Genomic DNA, 24846 nt, shown 5'->3' on the forward strand with positions numbered 1-24846 from the left:
TTAACTTTTCCATCACAGGAGATGTCTGAAGATTGTTTCTGTGTTGCGAGCTAATGTTTTTGACACTATTTTGAGGTATATACAACTTTTTGATTGTTTTGTAGTGCATTACTTTTCTACAGCTTTGATTTTATTCACTTTACGTTTTCTTACCGATCAGTTTAAGTAACGTTATATTTTGATAGATCAGACATCTATGGATGCGACGATACCAAATATGTATTTTTTTTTAATATCTCGAACCTGCAATCATTTGATCACTTATACTACATAAGAATCACTATCTCACATGAAGACCCAGGCACAGGCCATAGGCATCATGATGGCAGGCAATAGAAATATGGCATTTTAGCTTTTGAATTCAGTAATGAGTCGACAAAAACATTTACATTTTGGAATTCCACTCTTTTATGTAAAACTTTTACTATGAAGCCATGAAGAAGAAAAAAATATAGAATAAAACAAGGAGAATGTTTAATATTTATTAACTAGTTCTTCAATTTTTTTCCTTACTTTTTCCATTACTTACCCTGCCTGATGTTCTTGATGGCTTCATCTCTACGGTTTATACCAATTCTCTCCCATTGGTTGGTGGCATCAAGGTAAATGGTTGCAATTACACTGGGAGTCATAGAGATCATGTTTTGTTCTCCACAACCACGTGGTACAACAATCAAAGGGTTGAGATTAGAGCCATCAATGGCATCCTCCACTATTTGAGCGATTGAGTTTCCTGAATTAATGTATGAAAAAAAAATTAGACATGATGTAGTAAGAAAATTCTAGTCTAAAAATTCTGACTTTTGTTAAAGTTGAGGTGTAATGTTATTCTGGGAAAATAAAAAATATAAAGAGATAACCACCACTTATTTGAAGACAACCTATCATGGGACTTGTCTTCTTTCCACTGCTCAACTGCATAGACTGATGTAACGATTATTGTATCTTTATTTTCATTTTTGTCTTTTACTGGTACAGGTTTATCAAGTTATTTTCTAATATTGAAAAAGGATGAACTTGATGGACCTGTCTTTTTTTCCACCAATGTAACTATACAAATATAAAAGGCCAGAAAGTCAACTCCAAAGTCGCCTAATTTTCGGCTTAGTAAGTACAGTAGGTTTAAAGTGGAGGCTAGAAGATATCTTAGTAGACTTTTTCCAAGTATGGCTAAAGATAAAACATAGATCATACAGTAATAGAAACTTCAGAGTAGAGGTCGATGTCATTTTTGTATAATGGTTTATGTTGGTTAGAAGCCGGTGGTTCTTGAAGCTTGGCCAGCAGGCTGTTTTCTTGTTGTCTTCAAGAAGAAGATACCGCAGGGGGCAAATGGCCATTGGATAACTACATGTTTAAGTGTGTGTTTGACCAAACCTTGTCTGTTGTTGGGGCATTGTAAGTGACAAGTGAGTCTCAGCCAATGCTATTATCAGATAGGGTTCCACAGACCATTATGACTTAGATACATTATAGCAGGGCACATGGGAGAAGTAACATGGTCAATGAGGGAGAAGGCATAAAGGTTAATCAAATGCAAAAGTTCTCACCTTGTATGGTCACGATTGTGTCAACATCTGTCCTCGGTACAATGTTTACGTCCTCCAATGCAGACACAAGCTCTTCCTGGACACCATCTATTAACGGAACACAGATCAGTCTATGACTAGTAGTGTGTGCATGGCTAGTAAAAAAAAATCATATATTTCATGTTGTAAAAACATTACTGGGGTCATTTAATGACTTAAGGAACGTTCTTATTAATGACTTAAGGAATGTTCTTATCATTGGAAGCTTTTAAGATATAACAGAATAAAAGTTGACTTCACTTGGGTCGTACTCAACTCTTGTTTGAAAGTCCATCATCAGACAATTAAATACTAAGAACTATATACTTCTACTCTTAAGATTTTTAACTCTTCTAATACCAATTTAGATGTGCATTCTAGCAGCCAATTGTCATTCTTCAGATAGATCTACAATATGGAAATGTAGCGACCTTGCAAATGGTTTTTATCAGTAATATTCTACCATCATAGGATTACAGCTCTGGTGGTGACCTAAGATTTTTCATGGTAACAGACACAAAATAAACCTAATGTGTAGTCTGATTCTAATCAGTCAAGTAATTTTCTACTTCTTTTGCCTCCTCGATCATTTATAATCTTGAACATTGGATTCACCTTTTCCTTTCGTCTGTGGTTCCAGCGTCACTTGTTTTATATTCTTTGTCAAACGAACACCTTCTGGCTGAAAGACAGTATACATGTATATATAAATTGTGCCCTAGTGGATGAGTAATATAATGAGATCTAAAAAAATACCTTAAATTAATACCTACAGTGATGTACTCGTAGGATATGCTCCACTCGATTGTCCACAAAGACAACACTGTATCTTGGTTTTCTTTTTAGGTCTCTGACAACTAGGCTCCTCAGAGTTTAGTCCTTGGTGCTTTCCACTCTTCTTTTTATAGAGTTTGGACAAACTATCCACTGATTTGGCTTCCAGAACTATCTCTCTGGAGTTGTCACCCAATTATATTTTATTTCTTGTGACATCTATTTCACACAACTACAGCAGGGTGGTGATTGTCTGTCTTCTCTGTCTAAGGCTAAGTGCCCACGTTGCGGAACTTAAGCATATTTTTTACGCTTCTCCCTGGCGGGAAAATCGCATGCGGAATTTACATGCGGTTTTCCCGCCAGGTAGAAGCGTTTGTGAGGCGTCTTTGCAGCGTCTTTGCATGCATTTCAGCATGCGGGTTATCAAGCACTTCTCCAAGTGATTTAAGCATCACTTGGAAAAGTGCTTGACAACTTGTTCACACTATATAAATCCATGCAACCGGCATGGATTTGTATAGTGTGACCAAGTAATAGTTAAAAAAAAAGAATCAGAATGGTAAAAAATAAAAAAATAAAGTTTATACTCACCTTCCGATGCATGCTCTGCCCCGTCCGGAGTCTTGAGCGGCTCACGCTGTTGTGTGCAGGACCTGCGGTGAAGTCATTGAGTCATGTGATGGGTCACATGACTCAATGACGTGGCAGATCCTTCACACAACAGCGCGACGGAGGGAAAACATCAGAAGATAAGTATAAACTTTATTTTATTCTTTTTTTTACAGGTTCTTTGGTACCCAGGTCTGGATGAGAGTCTCCTCTCCTCCAGACTTGGGTACCATCCGCACATTGATTCCGCATGCGGAAACGCAAAATTAATGAACATGCTGTGGATTTTTGACCGCAGCATATACGCTGCGGAAAAATCCGCAGCATTGGCATTGACATTGCGGGATGCCATTGGGGACCATGGGGTGCGGATATACATGCGTTTTACAAGCGTTTACGCGGTAATACGCAACATGGGCACTTAGCCTTACTTGACTTTTTTTCTATCTGAAACCAAGTTTTTTTAAAAAGTTAACATTTTGAGCTTTCCTTTTGAACTAACTACTTAAAGTGTAACTATCATTATATAAAAGTGCTGCTGATCTTGGTCTTGGTCTTGAGACCCCCACAGATCTGAAGTCCACAGCTCCTGCAGTAGCTGTACATACAGAGCAGTGTCCAGACTCAATAGTATCTATTGATTACTAAATTCAGTCTTACAGGGTTGTCTATGGCTAATATACTTACTATTCAACCTGCAGAGAGCTCATGCAGGAACTGTGGACTTAAGAGTGGAATTTTGACTGACTGGTGGGGGTCTCAGGCCCCAGAACCCCACCGATCAGTAGCACAGTGAAGCACCCGTCAAATATAAAAACGTTGATATAATGACAGCTATAATTTCCATTTTGGTGGTACACTGGGCTACATACATGCTGTTTTGGGCATCATTTTAGTTATAAGGCTAAAGTAATCTTGATTTTACACAATTTGGAATGGAGCTGATAAGAACGATGACTTTTTTTTAAGCAAAACCTTTATATATTTTTAGGACAGATTTCATTGCGATTCGTAACCACTCATCCCTCAAAATAGTCATTTTGTGTGGATTATAATTTGTGGACATACTTAATAATACATGTACCTCATGTTTTATGTAGTGTATATTCACCATCTTCATGCTTACTTACCACGACCTTCAGCTTCTTTTTGACACCATCTGACACAAACTGTCCAAACACCGCAGCCTTCACCTCTACGTCATGAGAACCCAAGCTTAAGGGGACAATAATGAAAGACACAGCAACAGAAGACTGTGATCTAATTTCTACAGTCTGACGGAATTTTGCTTTGGATGTAGAAAGACTGCAAAACTCTGGATTGTGGGTTAGATCCACTCGGACCTAAGATGAAGACATGAAAAGTTAAGACAATCTGAAAAAGAATATGGGAATGCAAAGCTTGTGCATATGGAAGTTTTGCAAGAGCATAAACTGTGTGCGGAATACTAGGAGCATAAAGAACATTTGATCCGCATCAAGTCATAAGGGTTAGCAAACTATTTTTAATCTAAAGAACATTTATTACACATTAAAAGTAGAGATGAGTGAATCAGTTTTAGGCCAATTTAATTTGTCTCAAATTTTTACATTTGTCTCGAATTTTACAAACAGTTCAGATTCTACTGAATCAATTTTTTTTGTGATTTGTTTTGTGCGAATCGATCAAAATGGTTGCTAAATTCTAGAGGGCTGGGAAAGTGGTGAAAAAAAATAATAATACGACGTCACGATGTGCATTGTCTGAGGTCTAGTTAGTGCCTTGTGTGACGAATGCTGTGACGATTTGCATCATGACTTTAAAGACCTACTCAGTTCCAGAAGCTCCAAAGTTAAGATAGCGGAAGGTGATGTCAGGTGCTATGGAAAAGTAAAGAAGAGGCTGGAGAAAGGAGCTGCGCCGGAGTGACAGGTGAGTAATGAGGTGAGTATTATTATTTTTTTTATTTTTTTTTAATGTTCATTACGTTCTAGGGTTTGGAAAGACCCCAAAACATAATATAACACTGTGGATTTGCATCTCATAAATGTAATGTGAATAGAATTTTCTGGCCAAATTTTAGTCAACGTTCAAATTCGAATTTCTGAAGTCTCTTTTATCACAAGTTTAAAGGAAGTGGAATTCTCTCCATTATCATCATCTAATAAGTAATACTGACTAGTAAAAGTTAGGAGTTACTGGTATAATCATGGAACCTGGAGAAGTCATTTCTTACCTTGATCTTGTCCTGGCCATAGTTGTAAAGTACGGCTCGAATTTCCACCTGCTCATTTCTCACCACAGAGTATGGGAGCTTCAGATCAATAAAAAAGTCCTTCATGACCTGGATTTCATAAGGCTTGGCTATACAGATACCTGCAAGGCAGAAAACCTGGTGATACTTGAACGTATACTGTACATTAGTCCGGGTTGTCCAGGACTGACATATTGATGACCTAGCAGTAGGATGGTGGTATTTTCAGTGACAGTATGGCGGCACTATGTTCTTATTGTATTTATAAACATTTGGATTTAGGGCCAATCTTTGTCAGATTGGTGAGCGTATAGCTGGAATGTTACACAAGTTATTTTAACGCCCTGTATGTGCGATATCCTTTTGTCTTAGGCAACCCAGTGAATTCAAAATGTACAGTAGGCTTTGGAGACATCTTAAGTCTGTTTGTTATATATTTTGTGACTTTAAGATTAAATTTAGGGTTTTCCAATTCTGGATACAATTTGTGATGACCACTATTAGCCATCACTTTCTCATGAATTTGATTACCGTATATTATGAGACATACCATATCGGTTATAATTGGGTGTGATTTTTCCCTGCTAAATATATCTTTGTGATCACTGTCTGATATAATAATTTGCATAATATATATATATATATATATATATATATATATATATATATATATATATATAGCTTTACAATCTCAGCATATCACTTAATAATTATGCTATATAACTACAGACATAGACTGTCATTTTGTACAATCACACGGCCATTACACAAAATATCATACAGAACAAAGTCCTAACTATTATCACCTCCTTATTTTCCCAAAATATACAGAATGGTTATATTGGTTCCCACCTTTATTTTGAGAGAGACTCACAGCCAGAACCTCCCAAGTAGTGATTGAGTCCTTCAAAAAGATGTTAAGCACCTTGCTTGAAATTCTATAGAAATAAAAAAAAGTCAGTGGTGAAGAAATATCAAATGACCAGTATGTATTATACAAGCATGTATTTCTTTCAAAGCCAAGTCCAGCAATACCTTTGCATGGCCAGTCCATTCCTCCGTTACTGAGAACTCGGCATTTGAATTTATATTGAAATAAGGCTGTAGATCCATTTCTAGATCTGAAGCCTCTATCACTCCAGCTCTATTCCCCACCCAGAACTGGGGAACAGGGCTTAATTGAGAACTTCTATGCTGTGTGACAAAAGAGCTGTCAGTCAAGCAGGAGGTGGAAGCGATAGGCGGGGCATAGAGCTGGAGTGACAGAGGCTTTAAATCTGCAAATAGTATTTCAGCTTAATTTGCATAGAAATTCAAACACTGATTTCTCAGTAACAGAGGAACGGACTGACCTTGTGAAGGTATTACTGGACTTGTCTCTGAAAGAGCAACATGTGCTCATAAATAGTTTAGGGAGAATTATTGGATGCCTCAAAAAACTCATCAATAGTGTAGCCGAATGGTAGTAGGGAGAAAAACAGTGAAGGTCTCCTATTCTAGCTGTAGAAGAAAATGTCTTCTTCCAAGGGCGTATAGAGGTAGCTCATTTAGCGGCTTCATGACCCTTGGAGAGAGGAGCCCACCTCCAATGATTCTCATCCTTTATGCCTGTAAATGACACCAACCTATATAGGAATTTACAGAAGAATTACCCATTATTATCAGGTCTTTCTGTCATCTGTTCTATTTTCCAGAACCATGACTCTGGAAACTCGGTTCTGGAAACAATATCGGCATCTGGAAGATATTCATCATCTTCATCACCTGCAAAATAAAACACATCACACTTATAGGACATTTTAATCACTATTTCAAGTAGAAATCAAAGTTTTTCACCTGGATTAAACTTAAATAAAGAAGGGTTTAAGTCTCACAAGTATCTAAACTAGTTTCTATGGACTTGCTTTCTGATCGCACCATTCAGAAGACTGTGTTTGTTAGATTAGTTTCTTAAGTGTCTTAGGGTGTGTTCACATTGTGTCTTTTTCCGCTGTTCAAAAACATCTGTATTTTTGAAGCAGAAGACACTCCAAGAATTGGTACTTTTCTCTAGAACTTTTTTAAACCTGAAGCGTCTTTTTTATTTAGCATTTTTTTGGTAATTTCTTGAGTACTTGTTCGATGTTTTTTTCCAACCTGTGTTTTTTTTTAGTGTTTTTCTCAGCATTTTTTGGTGCCTTTTTACCGATGTTTTCCAAACATTATTTTAAAACTATGAAGAAAATATTAGCATCTTGTACAAGGCAAAAACACTGTCAAAATGCTCAAAAAGATGCCGGGGAGTCTTCTGTCCATCCTTTTAGTCTTCCCATTGACTTCTATTGTTAATATTGGGCGTCTTCCTAGTAGAAAACATTCACTTCTTTTCAAAGCATGGCATCTTTGAAAGCCTGAAGTATTTAAAAGATGTTCAAAAGTCTGAAAACAAGTCGTTTATCCATACAAATGAATAAAAACATTTCTTTTGATCGTTAACACTTTTTCTGTTCGCTCAAAAAAAAATATTCAGTGTTGACCATTGTGTCTATCTAGAATAAATTGGATATTTCCAGCCTTCTAATATCCGGTAATGTTATTGTACTGTAAATTTAGCATTTTCGTATCAATCTGGAAATTAACTTTCAGTCACACTTTTATATATTTTATAGTTAAAGGGTTTGTCCATTGTATCTTAATTAAAACAGATTTGTTAGGGGAAATCAACTTGTGGCAGGTATTAATATAAGTATTAATGGTTCTTCTTCTGTGATGATTAGTGCAGGTTTTTTCATAATCTGAACAGCTCTCCTGTCCTAAAAATGGCTGCTGATGGAGGAGCATGTGACCAGACCTGTCCTTCAGGCTCCTCCAATTAAAAACAGCTTACCCATGTAAAGTGCTGTTTAATTGGACGAGGCTGATGGAGAGGTCTGGTCACATGCTCCTCCATCAGCAGCCATTTTGAAAACAGGGGAACTATGCTCTGAGTCTACGAGTATGGCTGCATTAACAAGCAGGCAGTGCTGGACCCGTAATGCTAAAATTTTACCAAGTGCCCAAAAAATATATTCCCAATGCATTTGTTAAAATAAAGAAAAAGTGGACAATCAGATTTAAGCATGTATAATTACAATTTGAAGGAGGTGTCGTCAATGAACATTAGTCCCATATTTTTATGAAAAGGCTTCTTTCACTCACTTCCATATTAGATGGAGAGCAATGCCAATGATGCCTCACTGGTAGATACCCACCAGGAGTATTCTATTCATTAGAAAAGAACATGTCCAATACACCTAAAAATCGGGGACAAATCTTGGCAGATACCCGCTGATTCAATGTCATGGGCACTGCTCAACTTCCCATATGGAAATGGGGTTGCAGGACAACCCCTTTAAGGAATTATTAGGAATTTTGAAGACCAAAAAAAAGCTTGATTCTAGAAAGTTAAAAAAAATTCTGGTGAAGCTGTAAGATGAAAAATAACATTGAAGCATTATGGCTGGAGATAATCAAATTTGTAATGCTTCGAATTAGGTAGATTCTATTGGGAAAATGGAAAGTGACTTATGATTTGGGGTCTCTCTTTAAATTTGGATGGGAAAAAAAATATAAAAATTATACTCGCCTCACCACTCAACTCTCCAACTGCCCTTGCTGCTTCCTGTATGAACCTTCATGTATCTTCTTTTCACCCTTACCCATCTTCTTTGGCCTACTTCACTCTATGCTTGACCTTCAGACGACAACTAAATGTTAAGACAATGACTGAGCCTCTGTTGTTACCATGTACTGTGCCATCGATGCCCCCATCATGAAGTCACTGTGTGTTGCCGAAGCCTAGTTAGCACCTCGGTGGATGACAAGCCAAGCAGTGATGTCAAAGGCTTAGTTGGCGTCGAAATTCCCGGCATAGAGAGAAGTAGGCCAAAGAAATGTCAAAAAGAAGAAGCATGGAGGACCATTCTGCAGGCTGTGGGGGAGGTAAGACAGGTAAAGAGTGAGGTGTGAATTATTATTATTTTTTCTAGATTTTGGTGGCCCTCTATGGTTCAGCAAAATGGTTGCTGCCACTGGCCACCACTGTGGTGACTGTCCAAGGAGCAAATTACAAGAAAAAAATCTGTATTCTGGAGAAAACAGCTTTCTGAAGACTTTGGACGGAATTTACATTCACTAACAGTTATAACACATCGCTATAACTTTGAAGACCATTTTAATAGACTCAGGGGAGAATTTTGTCAAAATCAGTTATTCAGAAGAATGGGACAGCTGCAGAAATTTCTGTTCCTTGTGAACATACCCTAATAGAGGATATAGCTTTATCACAAGACTAAATTGTACTGTGAATTTTTCAGGTAGCACTTCTTACTTCTGCCCAGGTTATCCCCATCTTTTGCAGCTCTCTCCTCCTCTCTCTTCATTTCGATGTATTTGCAGCAGTCAATGAAAGCGTCCACACATTCTTTGCCTTCCAGGATGTTTGATGCTCGTCTTTCGCAGTTGTGACCCATTGGATTTTCATGCATGGCATCGGTGCAGCATCTCCTTACTGATTCCGTGTACTTGGAGGCTGAAAAATATATTTTTATTGATAGACATACCAAAACTAAAGCCACATTCAAAAATCCGAGTAGATGATTCATTTTTTAATGACATAGATGGAGAAAACTAAAAACTAAGATCTCTTTAAGGCACAACATTTTTAACATTTTAATTTTGACTGTTATTGTTAATGGTGGGGTGAAATCACATACGTTTATGCCTTGAACTATTTTTCTTTATTAACTTCGTTTTAGTTAAAAGAATTAATGTATACCGATAAGGTGCAAAGGTAAAAAAAATAACCTGAAAACCCTCCACAAAAATAGTCTATCTAGGACAATATTCTAACCATCATTGTTAAGGACAAAAATGAAGTATGAGGTGTAGGCCATTTTTCCTCATCTGTGGTAAGCTGTACCCAGAAGAGACACCATGGTTTGTGTCTTGGCTTAAGCAACTTTATTTAGGTAGACCAGAGAACTTGACCAAGCAAAGTCTGAAATTCTCCAAGAAGGAAAACTATTTGCTAACCACATTACATAATCATTTCCCGATACCTATCATCTTACCGTATATAGTCTTTAGTTCAACCAATTGTGCCGAGGAACGGCGCCTTCGAGCCGCACGGACTTCACATTGTAGTTCTGTAAAAGATTAAAAAAAAATATTTTATATGTATTATGGACAACAAATAAATTTTTACTGCACAATTATTCATTAGCTTTCATATCAATTCTAAAATAGATGAAATTGATCATTTCTAATGTGTGTAGAAAGATTTATTAGCTGAGCACCTCCTCCACCTATTACCTTTCTTTCAAGGCTTTTCCATCCTTTACTCATTATCTCTTCATATTTCAATGATTCTGCCCTCTTTTTCATTTTTAGCCCCTTCAAATTCTCACCTTTAAGACTTAGTTATACATCTTTTGACCCCTCATCTTCTTATTCTTATGATCATTTCTCACCAGCAGAACTTCTCCAATGCCTTCAAACTCTTCGTATTGACTTTTTAAAAGTAGTCTGTCACAACCCAAACTCAAATTGAGCTGTTTAAACATTCATATATGGGAATGTAGCTGCTGTAACAATTATACTGGTACTGTAGATTTTGCAGATCTTTTTTTAATGAGCAGGCTTCAGTTCTCTCTTGGCGTGACTGAAGGCGCAGTGCACCATTTTGTCCCCCTCAGTCACCATCCTTCACTCTTCCCGTATGGAAATTCAAAGTGGTCGCTTTGGAGTGCTTTCTGTTTTAAATCTCCATTTTTGCACCCATTGAAACTTCTGGGGCAGTGTGCACACATTGTCAGTGTGTGCAGGAGCATTATCATCCCTCTCCTGTGTGTGCCGGCCACTTGCTGCAGACAAGATCCCAAAGTATTAGGCAACCTATACTGACAGGAGAAGGAGACGAGAATGCACACAATATCAGTATGTGCACATTCTCATCTCCCTTTCTGTCAGCATCAGTCGCTTACTGATTTCTGACCTTATCTCCGGCGATCGGCCGGCACACACAGGAGAGGGATGATAATGCTCTTGCACACACTGACAGTGTTTCTGCTCTCAGCCCCAGAAGTGCATGGCTGGGGATTTAAGGGGAAGAACAGTTCACTGAGCCCTTGGCCACACCAAGGGTGTACCGAAGCCCCCTCATTTACATATGTAATAAAACTGTATTTATAGAAAACTAAATTAGTAAATGCTACAGTACCAATATGACTTTTATAGGGACAGAGTTCCTTATATGAATTTCTAAATAGTTCAATTTGACCTTTGGGGGTGACAGGCTACCACTAAGAACTAACCATTTTCGTTGGAAGGTACCCTATTAACTATTTCATCTTAATATTTTTAGTCCAAGATATCTCCATTGCCTGTTTTTCCTTTCCATATCCTCAACATCATATTCAAAGCATCTCCCTACTTGCCTCTTCTAATTCAATTTTTTACCCCTTAGCTTCACGACCTCCCCATAACTTACTAATTTCCTTTTCATTTTCTCATAATCTGGACATTTTTAATCTCTACTCTAATTTTGATTTCATGCCAACTTTTTGAGAACTCCTCTTATGCCTATTTCTTATAACAGAATTTCCACTGGTCAGTTCACTTGGCAAACTTCTACTTTACAAGCCTTTAAATACAATCTAAAAATGTTCTCTTGTAATTTCTTAATAAAACATTTTTTTAATAATAACAAGAAATGATCTCCATTACCTGATCTCTGTTGTGTTGTTGTTTGGAAACTTGATTGCAGAGCCAAACCAGCGTCATAAAACACCCACATACTATTGGCGCCACTCCCAGGCGTGCATCCAATGTCTGATTTCTCCACCGATTCCCACACCTAGACAGGTAAGGCGGACATGGATGATGTTTAACCTTAATAAAGCATAACTTGCACAATTTTCTATAATTAGAATTTTTAATGCAATTTACATAGGCTCCTCACCTTTTTTTGGGAGATCTTATATTTTTTGTTCAGCACAAAGACACCTTTGTCTACGGCCACCAATCCCACATAGGCCTTGTGATCTGCTTGCAGTTTCAATTTCATAGAAGAACCAGGGGTCTGCACTTTGTTGTCTCTTTCCGCATTGCCGGTCACCAATATCTATTTCACAGTATGACATGGGTATATATTAGTAAACATTTTCTCTATAACATTGGAAAATTACTTTTGTGAACAGTTTGAAAAGCAACAAACTTCTTCAACTATCTCATACATCTTGTCTCTCTCTATTTCTTAATAACCGAAGATTATAAGATCACGTGCAAAGTCAACAACCTTTATATTTTAGGGATGATGCTCACCGTTCCCATGCAGGAGTCTGTTACGTCCACCCAGATGGAATCTGAGACAATCTCATTTCCAACAATATAATATGCAATTATCCGAAATGATGGAATAAATTCTTCTGTGATGGGGAGAGACATGGTAACCAAAGACTGACCCTGCAACCGAGGTTGCTTGTTCACTTTAAGTATCCTGCCCTTGTTCATGACCTAAAAAGCATGAAAACAGTAGATAAAACCTGAACTTGGATCCATCTGGTCACACAAAACATCTTACACTTTAGTTCTGGTAGCCATAGTAGTACTGTTCTCTGCTTTCCGATAAGTTGACCACTCCCTCCTCATACAAACTACTTTATACCTTTCCATCATAAACTTGACCCTCTCTTGATCTCCTCATACCTGACCAACCTGACCAACCTCACTTCTAGTATCGCCCATTCTCTTGGTGTCGCTCAAGTCTGTGTCCCGAGACCTCCACTCTTTTTCATTTATACCTCATAGAATGAGCGGATCTGGCAAAATTCTAATTTTCCTTTTTTGCTTTAATTTTCTTTGGAACTTTGATTTGCAGAGAAGTTATTGTTTCTAGATCCTAGAGCATAATAAAGATAATAAAACACCATTCTGATCCTACCACTCCTCATCGTCATCCATCCGATCTTCATCTCATTTTCTTATCGACGCCGAATCCCTGAGCTTCTTTACACTAAGCTACCGGCTCTGAAAAGGCTTGGGGCGGATCTGTGCATTTGCATGTGAGATGATGGCAAATGTTGTCATGATGCTATGAACTTATTCCCTCCTGTGCAGAGCTGTCCGGGCTAATCAGAGCTGGAAGTCTCGGCCTAGCATGAAGATGGTTCTGCTCAGTAAGAATAAGGTTACGGCATCACAATGTCATGATGTGGACCATAACCTCGTGCACGATTGCACAGAACCATCCCTGGTCTCTTCAGAGCCACAGTCCTAGCCTATCGTGAAGAGTCCTGGTGATTCAGCATGAGCAGCAATGATAAAAAGATACAATGAAGGCCAGACGGGTGACGGTGAGGAACAGGCGGGCTGGATCGGTGAGTAGTAAGGTGAGTATACGTATGTTTTTTTTATTTTTTTTTAACACTTTGATGGCCCTAATGGCTCAGCAAAATGGTGGCAACTGCAGAGTTTTGTGATATTCAAGTAAAATTTAATTTCACTCAACCATATCTGCTTATTTCTACTAATGGCTCTACACTTTCTCTAATCTCTCAAGCCTTATGTATTGGTGTATCCTTTGATTTCACTTTGTCCTTCAAAACACATATGCCTTCAACAACTTCCATCTAGACTACTGTAACATCCTTCCATATGAGCTCTCTGCCAACACTCTTGTGTCCCTACAAGAGGGTTCTGCTGCCCGATTTATACACGCTGTGTTCTTATTATTATGCCTCTCTTCTTTTCCAATCCCTTCAATGGCTTCCCAGTGTCCATAGAATTCTATTCAGAATACTATCAATGTCGTCCATAACCTGTCTTCTCCAGAGATCCGTGACCAATCTTCTGCGATCCAGCTCCCCCTATATAATCTCCAACTCTCACAAGACCTCATTCTTTGCTCTTCTCTTTTCCACTCCCCACACAACTCTTCTAGATTCTTCGCGTGCTTTCCCCGTACTCTGGAACTTGCTACCTCAGTTGGTCAGACTCTCTCCCACCCTTGAAATCTTCTATCATAATACAAAGTAAAAAACTCTCTCTTCAGGAAAGTCTACAACATGCATGATATATCAGCAGCTTGTACCCTGGCCTACTCTTCCCCTTTCCCTGGAGGTTGTAGGCCCTCAAGGGCAGGGTTCTTTCTCCTATTCTACTTGTCCCTTATTTTGCTATTTTCATTTGCACTTGTTTTGTACTTGTTATGTTTTGTTAAATGACTTTTATGCACTGTAAATCCTTTTTCGCATATGTGGTGTCTTAAAACTAAGGAGGGCACTCTATAATAAATGATAATAAATATCAATCATGATGGTACAATAACCTTAAAGGGGTATTCTCATCTGCAAGATTATTAATAATATTAGCAAATACCTCCAGTTAGAAGTATAGTATAGGTCTTCTGATTCGCTATGTCACTTACCTCATGTGCAGGGCGTTGCAGTAGCTTTGGTATCTATGGTTATGACCACTCATATAGTGACAGTTAGTTGTTGTAACAATGGATACCTAAGCTAAGGCAATGCCCTGCACATCGGGTAAGTGACATAGCTAATCATAAGAACTATACTACATTTCCAATTTAAAGTATTTGCTATTATTATTAATATTATTACAAATATTACACATTGGGATAGGACCTTGGAGATGGGAATACCACGTTTAAGTTTTTTCTTAAATAAAATATTCTATAACCTCTGTAAAGCTTCATTCAGACGTCAGTGATTTTTCACTTATGCAAAAAAACACTCTGTGTGTCATCAGTGTTTTTCATCCACGTTTCAGTGTTTACCATCAGTGTTTAATCAGTGATTTTCAAATTAAAAAAAATTAAAAAGCTTCTCCTACGCATTGCAGACAGCAGACACGATCTTCGCAGACTCATAGACTTGTATGGGCAATTTGGATCCATGATCAAAAATGGACATCTCTCCAAGATTTTTTTGGCGGACACACGAACATGTGAACAGCCACAAAGGCTTTATTGGGTGCATGTTGTATCCGTGATTACCATATGCAGAACATGTTTGTGAAAAACGGATGTCTGAATGAAGCCTTAAGGATTGTAGCCCCTAGATAATCATGTGAGTTCACCCTGTACGTGACAAGATTGAGTTGTGGAACATATAGAAACTGGTTACCAGGTAGGTGAAGTGCTGGATCTGGTTCTGTAAGGCTGCGTTGTTATTACGAATATTGAAATTTACAGCAAGATTATCTCCAGGTTTGACTTCTGCGGAGGTGATACCAATGTGCAAGTAATTTCCACCTGACTGATAAGACGTGGCCGTCATTGATTCTGTTGCTTGCCGGGCATCAGGGAGCTGAGGACTTGTTGTTTTCACCTGTAATCAGTAAAGATTGTAAAAATACAGGGTACATTGAGTCACTTGGGCAAAAAAAAGTACCGTATATTCCATCAGGTCAAAATTTAAAGATTATTTTGTTACACCTATTTTCCACTGATCACTGGATGCCATACATTGCACCATTATGACTACAAACCTAGGAGTATGGGTGCTTTCACATTGCGTTCAGTGACCCCGTTGCGGCTGGCGTCTGAACGGGATTTGAGCTTCTGCATCCACTGCTTGACCTCGTCGGGGCTTGTGTCCGCAAAACAGGATTCGGGCAAATGGGGCCATAGACTATAATGGTGCTGGCAAGAGCTAACGTGCACTCTGCCGTGCATAATTTTCGGGAGTGTACGCCTAAAACGAGGCAGACACTTAGATGCAATCTACTACATATAGGTGTCCACCTCTTGTAGGCATACACTCCCGAAAATGCTACATGACAGAGCACACGTTCACTCTGCCAGCACAATTATAGTCTATGGCCCCGTCGGCCCAAATCCCGTTTTCCGAACACAAGCTCCGACGAGGCCAAGGAATGGGTGCGTCAACGCAGTGTGAGATCATCCTAAGACACTGAACAGTTGGATCCCAGAAGCTGAGAAAATTCTTGTAAAATGTCATCAAATAACATATATAGGTGGAAGCTATCCCTAAAGCCCAATTCATAGACAAGGAAATTTTAGACTTATTTTTTTTACTTTTTAATGTTTATTATTCTTTCATTGAAACAATTTCCAATATACAATCGTCATTATTTTTTCTATATCAGTCCCAACCATTGACCCTTCTCTGTCTCCATGAGCAAAATATATAGCAAAAAATAGAGTAGAAAAGTTTTTTTTCTTTTTTTTTTCATGCTTGTATAAATTGAAGGGAACCTGTCATCTGAGTCATGCTGCCCCAACCAACGACACCATAAATCAGAGCCTGGCCGCACAATCGCAGCCAATTATATTTTTCTCTGAAACAATCAGGCGTTTCAGAGAAAATAGTCTTTAATGCTCCACCTTCAGCAGCTTCTCCCAATGCCTAGACAAGTGATTGACAGGCCTCTCATGTAAGCGTAGGGAGAGACCTGTCAATCAATTCCATCGGCGCTAAGAAGAGCTAGAACTTTACAGCATATCCATTCTGAAATGTTGGATCATTTCAGAGAAAAATATACCTAACAGCAATTGTTCAGCCAGGCTATGATTAATGCCTCCCGTGGTTTGGGCAGCACAAATCAGATAATAGGTTCCCTTTCAATCATGGATACCAAGATTCTACAAAAAACAGAATTTTTTAGAATGCACGGATTTTCTTTTCATGCAGCAAAAATAACTTAAAATATTTTTCCTACTGCTTAAAATTGAGTGTAATTTTGGAAAGCCATAATTGAGCAATTAGATTACGGCAATGGATAGGTCATTATAAATTGAGGTCATAGGGTATATTGGTATACAGTTGAGAGCCAGTACACATAATCTGGGACCACTAACACCTCCATATGAAAAATTTGTCCTAATTTGCACAAATTAGCCCTCACAATCTGAGAATTTTGAGTATCCTTAGGTCAAGTGGATCCAGTCTGCCTCTTCTCAATGTTAAAAGTGAATTCAACAAAGTAGTTAAGTCTATGAATAAAGATGGGTCATTTTATGCAATCAGTTGTTATTTGTGATGCAGTTTGGCATCTAGTATTCAATTCTCCTAAAATGCCACCAGAAGAGGAGCAAAGCTAAACACAATTCCCATTGATATTCATGTAAAGTCCATGTGATACACAGATTTTCTGAGACATCTCCAGCGCGTTTCTCTCTTTTTAGCACATAATAACATAATAATTTGCTGATACTCACAGTAATTTTAAGTGAACTTATACTTGAAGCCGTGTTCAATGTTAGCTTGGCCGTTCCCTCTGGTCCGGTCATTCCCTCCACTTTTCCTGGTTCAGTCACGACTGGGACGCGAATTGCTGGAGAACCATCAGGGTTTGTCACAAACACCTAGGGGGAAAAAAAGATAGGTATGATAAATAATTAAAGAATAAAACAGAAAGGAACTGGTTACTTAAGTCCTTATTAAAAGTGAAGGCACATGAGAATGTAAAAAAAAAACAGGCCTGCAAAGTGACCTGCATGGAACCACCTAAGGAACCATAGTCTTCTCAAGAAGAAGTAACGACGGCCCTGAGATAATTCATAGAATACAATTGTAAATGTGATCCTGCTTTATTACCAGTGAGTGACCCATTCTTTAATTTCAATTCTTCCTGTTAAAAAACATTAATTCTATAAACAAGTATGATTTCGTTTGTATACATCTGTTAATAATGTGTATATTGGGTGGAGTTAAGGTCTCAAAAGCTGTGCAACTTCAAATAATTTAAAAAATATGATTTAGAGCATTGGTTCAACGACCTGTGAAATCCAGAGATCTGTAGATTATAATCCGCTTATTTTTATAACTTTACGAGGCTTTGTTCTTGAGTTGCTAATCCCAGAGTTGAGACTCACATCTACTGCATATCCTTGTGGTTGTGCCATTAATGTCCAAGATGGTGGTGAGGAATGTATTTTTGTATTATCACACACGTCAGAATTATGGACTTACTTCCATAAATATAGGTCAACAAGGGTAACATACCATAAAGTCGAAAGGCATTCCAGGCTTGAAATATTTGGTGGTTTTGGTAAATAGAATTTTAAATGGTGACTTCACAATATGAATGTCTTCCAGCTCACTTTCCACAATTTCACTGCCTAAAACGAAGATAGAAGTTCTGGAGGTGAATGCAGGACTATGTTGAGGGATCACAATTAAACACTTAAAGATTAACCATCATTTTGATTTTTATTTCATAAATCAATAGCACATGTGAAAATAAGAAACTTTGTTAATAGAGATATCGGCTTCTTTCTCAGCCAGGACTGATCTTTCAATCTTAATTTACAAGTAAAATCTGTGAAAATTGACACAGTAAAAAGATAGGAGATGACAGTTGATACTGATGAAATTCTAAGAAGTAGGGAGGAGGAGGAGGGAGGAGCTTTGTCTTCCTCCTCCACCTTTCCTCGTCTTCATAGAATCTCATCAGTAGTAACTGTCTGCTATCTCAGTAATGTAACATTCTATCTTCACTGAATACAGATTTTACTCGTTATTTGAGAATTTTATGAATGAATTATCAATCCAGGAGGAGAAAGAAGCGGATTTCTCTGATAAGATATATTGCAAAGTTGCTTATTTTCATGTATAATATTGATTTATAAATGAAAAATTATAACAACGGTTAATCTTTAAATGACTATAAGATGTAATTTGTAATGTCCTAAATAGTCTAACTTCTTTATTATCTACATAAAATATCTAATCAGTTATTATTTATAATAACCCCATTCTAGGCCACTTTTATAGGAAACCAATTAACACATTATAACACATCTCCATCCTTACCTTTCCTTGAATTTAGTTAAAGGGGTTGTCCATTACTTTTAAGCACTTTATTAATGGACCCAGGGTGGAGCAAAAGTTAAAAGTAAACTATGCTCAACTCCCGGACAGATGCAACTCCACTGCTCTGCTACAGGCATTCTCTCTTTGGGCAGGAGGAATCACTGAATTATTTCCACTCAGATAGAATGAAAGGATTTAGTCAATCAGTGGACACTGATTGGCTACAACAATCATGTGACTATTCCGGCCAGAAGAGGAATCCAAGATCCTGGAGGGAGATGATAGCCACCGGACAGAGAAGTGGCACTTGACAAGTAGATCAAGTAGTTTTTTCTTTTTTAATTCTTTTCCCGCTCTGGGTCTATTCATAAAGCATTTAAAAGTGGTGGACAACCCATTGAGGGACTCTAATTTCTCATTAAATACATAAATTATGTAATACCCTTTATGGGCTGATACTATCAATAGTCCAAAAAGGGGGGAGCTCTCCAGCACCAAAGAAAACTAGTTAAAACTTAGCTTTTACTTCTATAGGATAAAAAAATTGACAGATTGTAGACATATTAAACAAACTTCAGTATTTTAATGTTCCCCCTCCACATACTCACCAGAATCGGTGATAAGAGTAATCGACATATACAAGGTATATTGCAACATATCATCAGCGTTTTTAAAGCTCTTCACAAGATCTTCTCTTTTTAGCGTAGCAAGTCCTACACCATCTTCAATCTAATGGACCAAGGTCATAAAAAATGAAGATTAACAACAAATGCTTTTAAATACCTCTCAAAATTTCCTTCAAGAATCGTAAAATATTCACAAATTTCTTCTACTATAAAAAAAGAGGGAAATACGATCTTGTTTAGATTTAGAAATATTTTTTCTTACGTGAATCCGTCTCAGGGTATTGGGTAGACTGGTCCTTACATCATCTTTCTTGACCCCAAATATTACGAAGGCGGTACCTTCTACAGACTTCCCATAGAGGAACCTGGTATTGAAGAGGAAAGCAAAGATGGCAGATATCATAACCCATGGAGTTGCGAGATCATGCAGATATTAAGACATCAGAATCACTCATACTCATAAACACCGTGATTAGGCCGGCTATAGACATGAGATGGCTTGGCAGCCTCAACTTCCCCATTTACACTTACATTTGTCTAACATGAAGATTTGTGCTATTTTATGACGATGAACAGGCATCAGGTACCTCTCCTGCTCCTCTTTGGTGTTAATGAATGATCTGATATATAAAAATTTCCAATTTTTGGGATTTCCCAAATGAAAGACATAGTAGGACCCTTTGCCATGCTTCATCACTAATATTAAAATGGATAGACTGAAAGAGGATTCTTTCGATTGGACTATTTAGAGCGTTGGCTTTCAAGAGCCTTGAACTGCACACCCCAAATATATTTTAATAGCTCAAAAGTCTCAGTCTTGAACTCACTGTTTTTTTTACTCAGATTCAACCTTTAAAAATCTAAAGATAGGTGACACCTAAAGGAGTTGTCCAGCATTGAAAAATATTCTGCTTTCAGACATGGGTATATTGAGGATAACAAACGGGAATACTCATCTCTAGTGTTGAGCGAGTATGTTCTGTCCGAGTATGCTCGGGTGAGCTCCGAGTATTTACAGCTGCTCGGTGATAAGGTTAAATCGCTCCCGTGTGCATGATTTGCAACTGTTTGGCAGCTTTATTACATGTGAGGAATGTGTAAGAAATAGACATTCCTCCCATGTAATAAAACTGTCAAACAGTTGCAAATCATGAACACGGGAGCGATTCAACCATATCACCGAGCAGCTGTAAATACTCGGAGCTCGGCCTGAGCATACTCGGCGAAAGGGTTAATAGAACATACTCGCTCAACACTACTCATCTCCTATAATCCTTGTGGATCCAGCACTGGATCCCTGGGAGTGACTGGCGCAGAACATCTGATGATGAGCTGTTCTAGTCACCTGACCACTGCAGCCAGTCACAGAGAGAGAGAGATGTAATCCACTGGAAACTGCTGCACTCTGATAACCCAGGCACTGGCCACCACTGTACAAGATATGATAATCTGCTTGGTCAAGTGGGCTCGACCATGTAATGCCATAGCTGTAGGACATTATGGATAAGCCTGAGCGACCACAGAAAATGTCTTTAGCCCACTTGAGCAGTATGTGAAATGGTGCTGGGCATGTTTTTGTTTTGCGATCCTCACAAATTTAATCTCAAAGTGTTCGAATTCACATGGAACCATGGCTTTCAGTAAATTCTGCTCATAGTCAATCCTTTGTGAATCGATCTGTTCATCTCTAGCCACCACCATTGAAGCTGGTTCCGGCCAGCTTTGGTGCCCCTACATTCTTCTGATGCTAAAGAAGCAAAGCTGACTCTGCTTGCAGCATGGGTTTGGGTCAGCGATACAATAATGCTGCTTGCCTGGAACTGTAAGTCATCAGGAACAAGCCGTCCCATGGCAAGCAGGAAGCCAAGAAGCAGGAAAGTGGTGTGCTCCGACAGATTGAACATGAGATAAGGCTGAACACACATACAATGGTTTATAGAAAAATACAGGAGCCAAGGTTACTTTATTGATACACAAAGAATTCACATGCAATGTTTCAGCCATACAGGGCCTTTATCAAGCCATAAAAATAAGAGATATGCACTTTATGGCTTGATAAAGGTCCTTCGTGGCCGAAACGTTGCATGCGAATTCTTTGTGTATCGACAAAAGTGGACGTCTGGTGCCTTGGTTCCTGGATTTTTCTGTCCTAATACCACCTTGTGGATGGTTGTGCAGACTACAGAGTAGTGCACGGGATTCATCTACTGCACCTACAATGGTTTATGGCTGAACTCCTCATCACTCAACACACATGAGGAGAGCGTATGCCTCTACCAGACTGTAGCAGATGCTTATCTCTGTCCAGAATCAAGCATTCATTTTTTTCCTATATTTGTCAAACATATGTGAGATAGACATTCAATGGCAATAGATTTCTGATCCTTCCACAGTTCCTGATTCGGCCAACTTTTAGTCTCAGATTTTTTTTAGGATTTGTATTATATTAGAATAGGTATATATTTTTTTCCTACATGAAGTTGCATGTTGTCATTTTAAATCTGTATTTTTTTTCCAATTAATCACTCAAATGTTTCATCCGTGCTGAACTTACTTTGCGTTAATGTCCACTACAAATTCAGGATCATCGACATAAAAGTATTTCTGCTCCGGAATCAGCTGAATCTCAAATGTTGGTAGGACTATAAGGAAGAAAATTAGACATTGATAGTAATAATTGGAGGACGCACTGTAAACTGCTATTACACTTTTGTCTATTAACAATATTCTCTTACCATATTCTTTCACCTCAAAGTTTGTGGTATAATTTTGCAGTGGAGAATCTTCATATTTTGCTGATATGGTCCATACACCCACACTGGAGGGGTAGATCAATATGGCATTATATTATACGAGTGCTGCCTGGCACTTTCATTTATAAAATTTTTTATATAAGAATTATATGTGCTAAACGTGTATGCCATTCTTTATGAGCTGAGACGTTCTATGACTATCCAGATTCACTTCAAAATGGCAGCTGCGTTTCCTGCTTCTGCTTTTATATAGGCTATGTCAGCACTACCAATTAGCTGTACTATACAATGTGACATGATATCTGTAAGTCAGCCCAGCTGTACCTGAGATCTAGTGATCATCTCCCTGGTGATGTAATCTTCTGCAATGTGTAAAATGACGATGAGCTTTTTGGATGATTTATTATAACGAATCACACGTTGTATGAATTCACAGGGTTTTATCAATTTTTAACAATTCAACACAAATTTAATTCACATTAAATAGATGTTCTCATCTCTACTGATTAGTAATGATGTAGTTAATAGATCAGACCAGGATTTAACATATCCTACATTTCCATGTATGTATATGACTCGGCCAAGATATGGTTCCAATTACTCCACCCAGTTTGTTCTTGGCTTTTCTTTTCTATAGTAAATGGGGTTATTATATATTTTCCTATATCTCAAATTACAAGTCTGAGAAAGAAATGTGATATTTACCTTACTAGTTCTGGTAGTTTGTGGGATAAGGAAATGATACCAGATTCTCCTTCAGTTTTGACTGTATCTTTCTTAACAATTATGTTTTCAGGTGTCTATATAAAAAAAATTAAGCGAAGCCATTAATATAATGGATGTTAAAAGTAATATTATCTGGGACCATCTGACTCATATAGTAAACGATTATAATAAATAAAGGGCTTGTCCACTACTACCCCTTCTCATACCCAACACTTAGCCCCAATAAAATAAAAAAGCATATACCCACCTCCCATGCTGGCACCATTCCCGCTGTGTTGGCACTAGCTCTCCCCGGGGCTCGCTTGTGTGGTTTTTGTGACATGTGACACCTACGCCCAATCAGAGCTGGCGTCACTGTCCCCGCTTCCTGTCGAATTGAACATGAAGAGGAAGTCCGGGCTGCAGCTAATCTCTGACTTCCTCTTCATGTTCAATTCATATGAAGGCGGAATCAGTGACGCCGACACTGATTGGCCCCCAGGGTCACATGGCACTACACCGCACTAGAGCCCTGGGGAGAGCGAGTGCCGACACTGTGGGAACGGCGCCGGCATGGGAGGTGAGCATATCCTTTTTTATTTTATTGGGGCCAAGCGATAGGTAGTAATGGACAGCCCCTTTAAGTAATAATATAAATTAACATATTGTCATTATGGGATCATACTTAGTAATTTAGTTTATGCAAAGGGTATTGTGAAGGTATTTTAAGAAAGCGGAATCAGAAGTCGTCTGGGGAGATTCAGTGTTCATCACCACCCTCCTCCACCATGCTTGTGTAAGAGTGGTGGACCCTACAGTACTATTATACATACCCCTGAAGACACCAATCACGCAGTGCTGTATATTATGTGAATAGTGTCATGGGGTTTTGCATATATTTTAATATGTGAAGTGTGAACTGTATATTGTGGTTTTAGGCTTTCATAATGTGATATGGTAATGGGTAACGTGTGATAAACATTGTTAGTGTAATGGAAATAGTGTGCAGCGCGAATACAGGGAATGTAAAGTATAAGATAAGCGAGATAAGATAAGATAAGATAAGATAAGATATACTTTATTTATCCCGGAGGAAATTGCGGTATATAACACATGGGTTAGGCTTTAGGACATAAGGTAGTGACTATAGCATAAGATAGGCTCTGGTAAGCATTATATGCTTAATGTATAATGTTGTGAAAGTGCTCTGCCTAGCCACATGCTGTAGGGACAGAAATAGTTAACGCTCGGGACTAGCCCATACTGGGAGGGACAAGACCCAGTAAAAAGGGACTGTTTCCTGATAGCAAAGTACACTAACCAAGGTCAAGTTTGTGTTGCAGTGGGCAAGCATATATCGATTGGGTCAGTGGGAAGCTTTATTGGAAACCCTTGCGGACATTCCTGCAACGTCTGGAGCTGAAGGTTCGGTACAGATACTACGAAGAGTGCCTTATCCTCTGGCGTACAGGGGATCATAGATGTGGAACTGCATGAAGTGCCACGGCATTATGGAGCAGCAGCTCGTCCAGTGCTACCACCCTCGGTCACTTTACACTTGTCTTGCCCTTAAATTACAGTAAGTGTGTAAGTTTAATGGTCCATGGTCTCTTCCCAATGTAGGCTTACAGCTGACACAAAAGGGTTATTTTATTTGAATAGTTATGGCACTGTGTTTCATTTTTTTATATTTAACTGTATGCTAGGTCCTCACATTATTTGCGTGACTTTACCCAAAATCAAGATCTCAATGCTACA

At 38.4% G+C, this 24846-nt stretch overlaps 1 protein-coding gene across 1 annotated transcript in view; it reads right to left on the reverse strand.

The window, feature by feature from the left end:
* Nucleotides 1-24846, reverse strand: part of C3 (complement C3) — a 73786-nt gene that overhangs the window by 39945 nt on the left and 8995 nt on the right. Inside the window, exons 5-24 of the mRNA XM_073654377.1 lie at nt 23089-23183; nt 22366-22448; nt 22185-22272; nt 19893-19995; nt 19613-19733; nt 18195-18310; nt 17408-17554; nt 15351-15554; nt 12529-12720; nt 12167-12328; nt 11932-12061; nt 10278-10352; nt 9536-9736; nt 6840-6951; nt 6040-6125; nt 5170-5309; nt 4085-4297; nt 2184-2250; nt 1551-1637; nt 530-733 (exon numbers count right to left, since the gene is read on the reverse strand). Coding sequence (XP_073510478.1) covers nt 530-733; nt 1551-1637; nt 2184-2250; nt 4085-4297; nt 5170-5309; nt 6040-6125; nt 6840-6951; nt 9536-9736; nt 10278-10352; nt 11932-12061; nt 12167-12328; nt 12529-12720; nt 15351-15554; nt 17408-17554; nt 18195-18310; nt 19613-19733; nt 19893-19995; nt 22185-22272; nt 22366-22448; nt 23089-23183 — 2626 coding nt within the window. The remainder of the gene's footprint in view (nt 1-529; nt 734-1550; nt 1638-2183; nt 2251-4084; nt 4298-5169; nt 5310-6039; nt 6126-6839; nt 6952-9535; nt 9737-10277; nt 10353-11931; nt 12062-12166; nt 12329-12528; nt 12721-15350; nt 15555-17407; nt 17555-18194; nt 18311-19612; nt 19734-19892; nt 19996-22184; nt 22273-22365; nt 22449-23088; nt 23184-24846) is intronic.

The sequence above is a fragment of the Phyllobates terribilis genome, unplaced genomic scaffold (genome assembly GCF_046119375.1).
Source record: "Phyllobates terribilis strain yellow unplaced genomic scaffold, ASM4611937v1 Scaffold_11__3_contigs__length_659146591, whole genome shotgun sequence".
NCBI lineage: Eukaryota > Metazoa > Chordata > Amphibia > Anura > Dendrobatidae > Phyllobates > Phyllobates terribilis.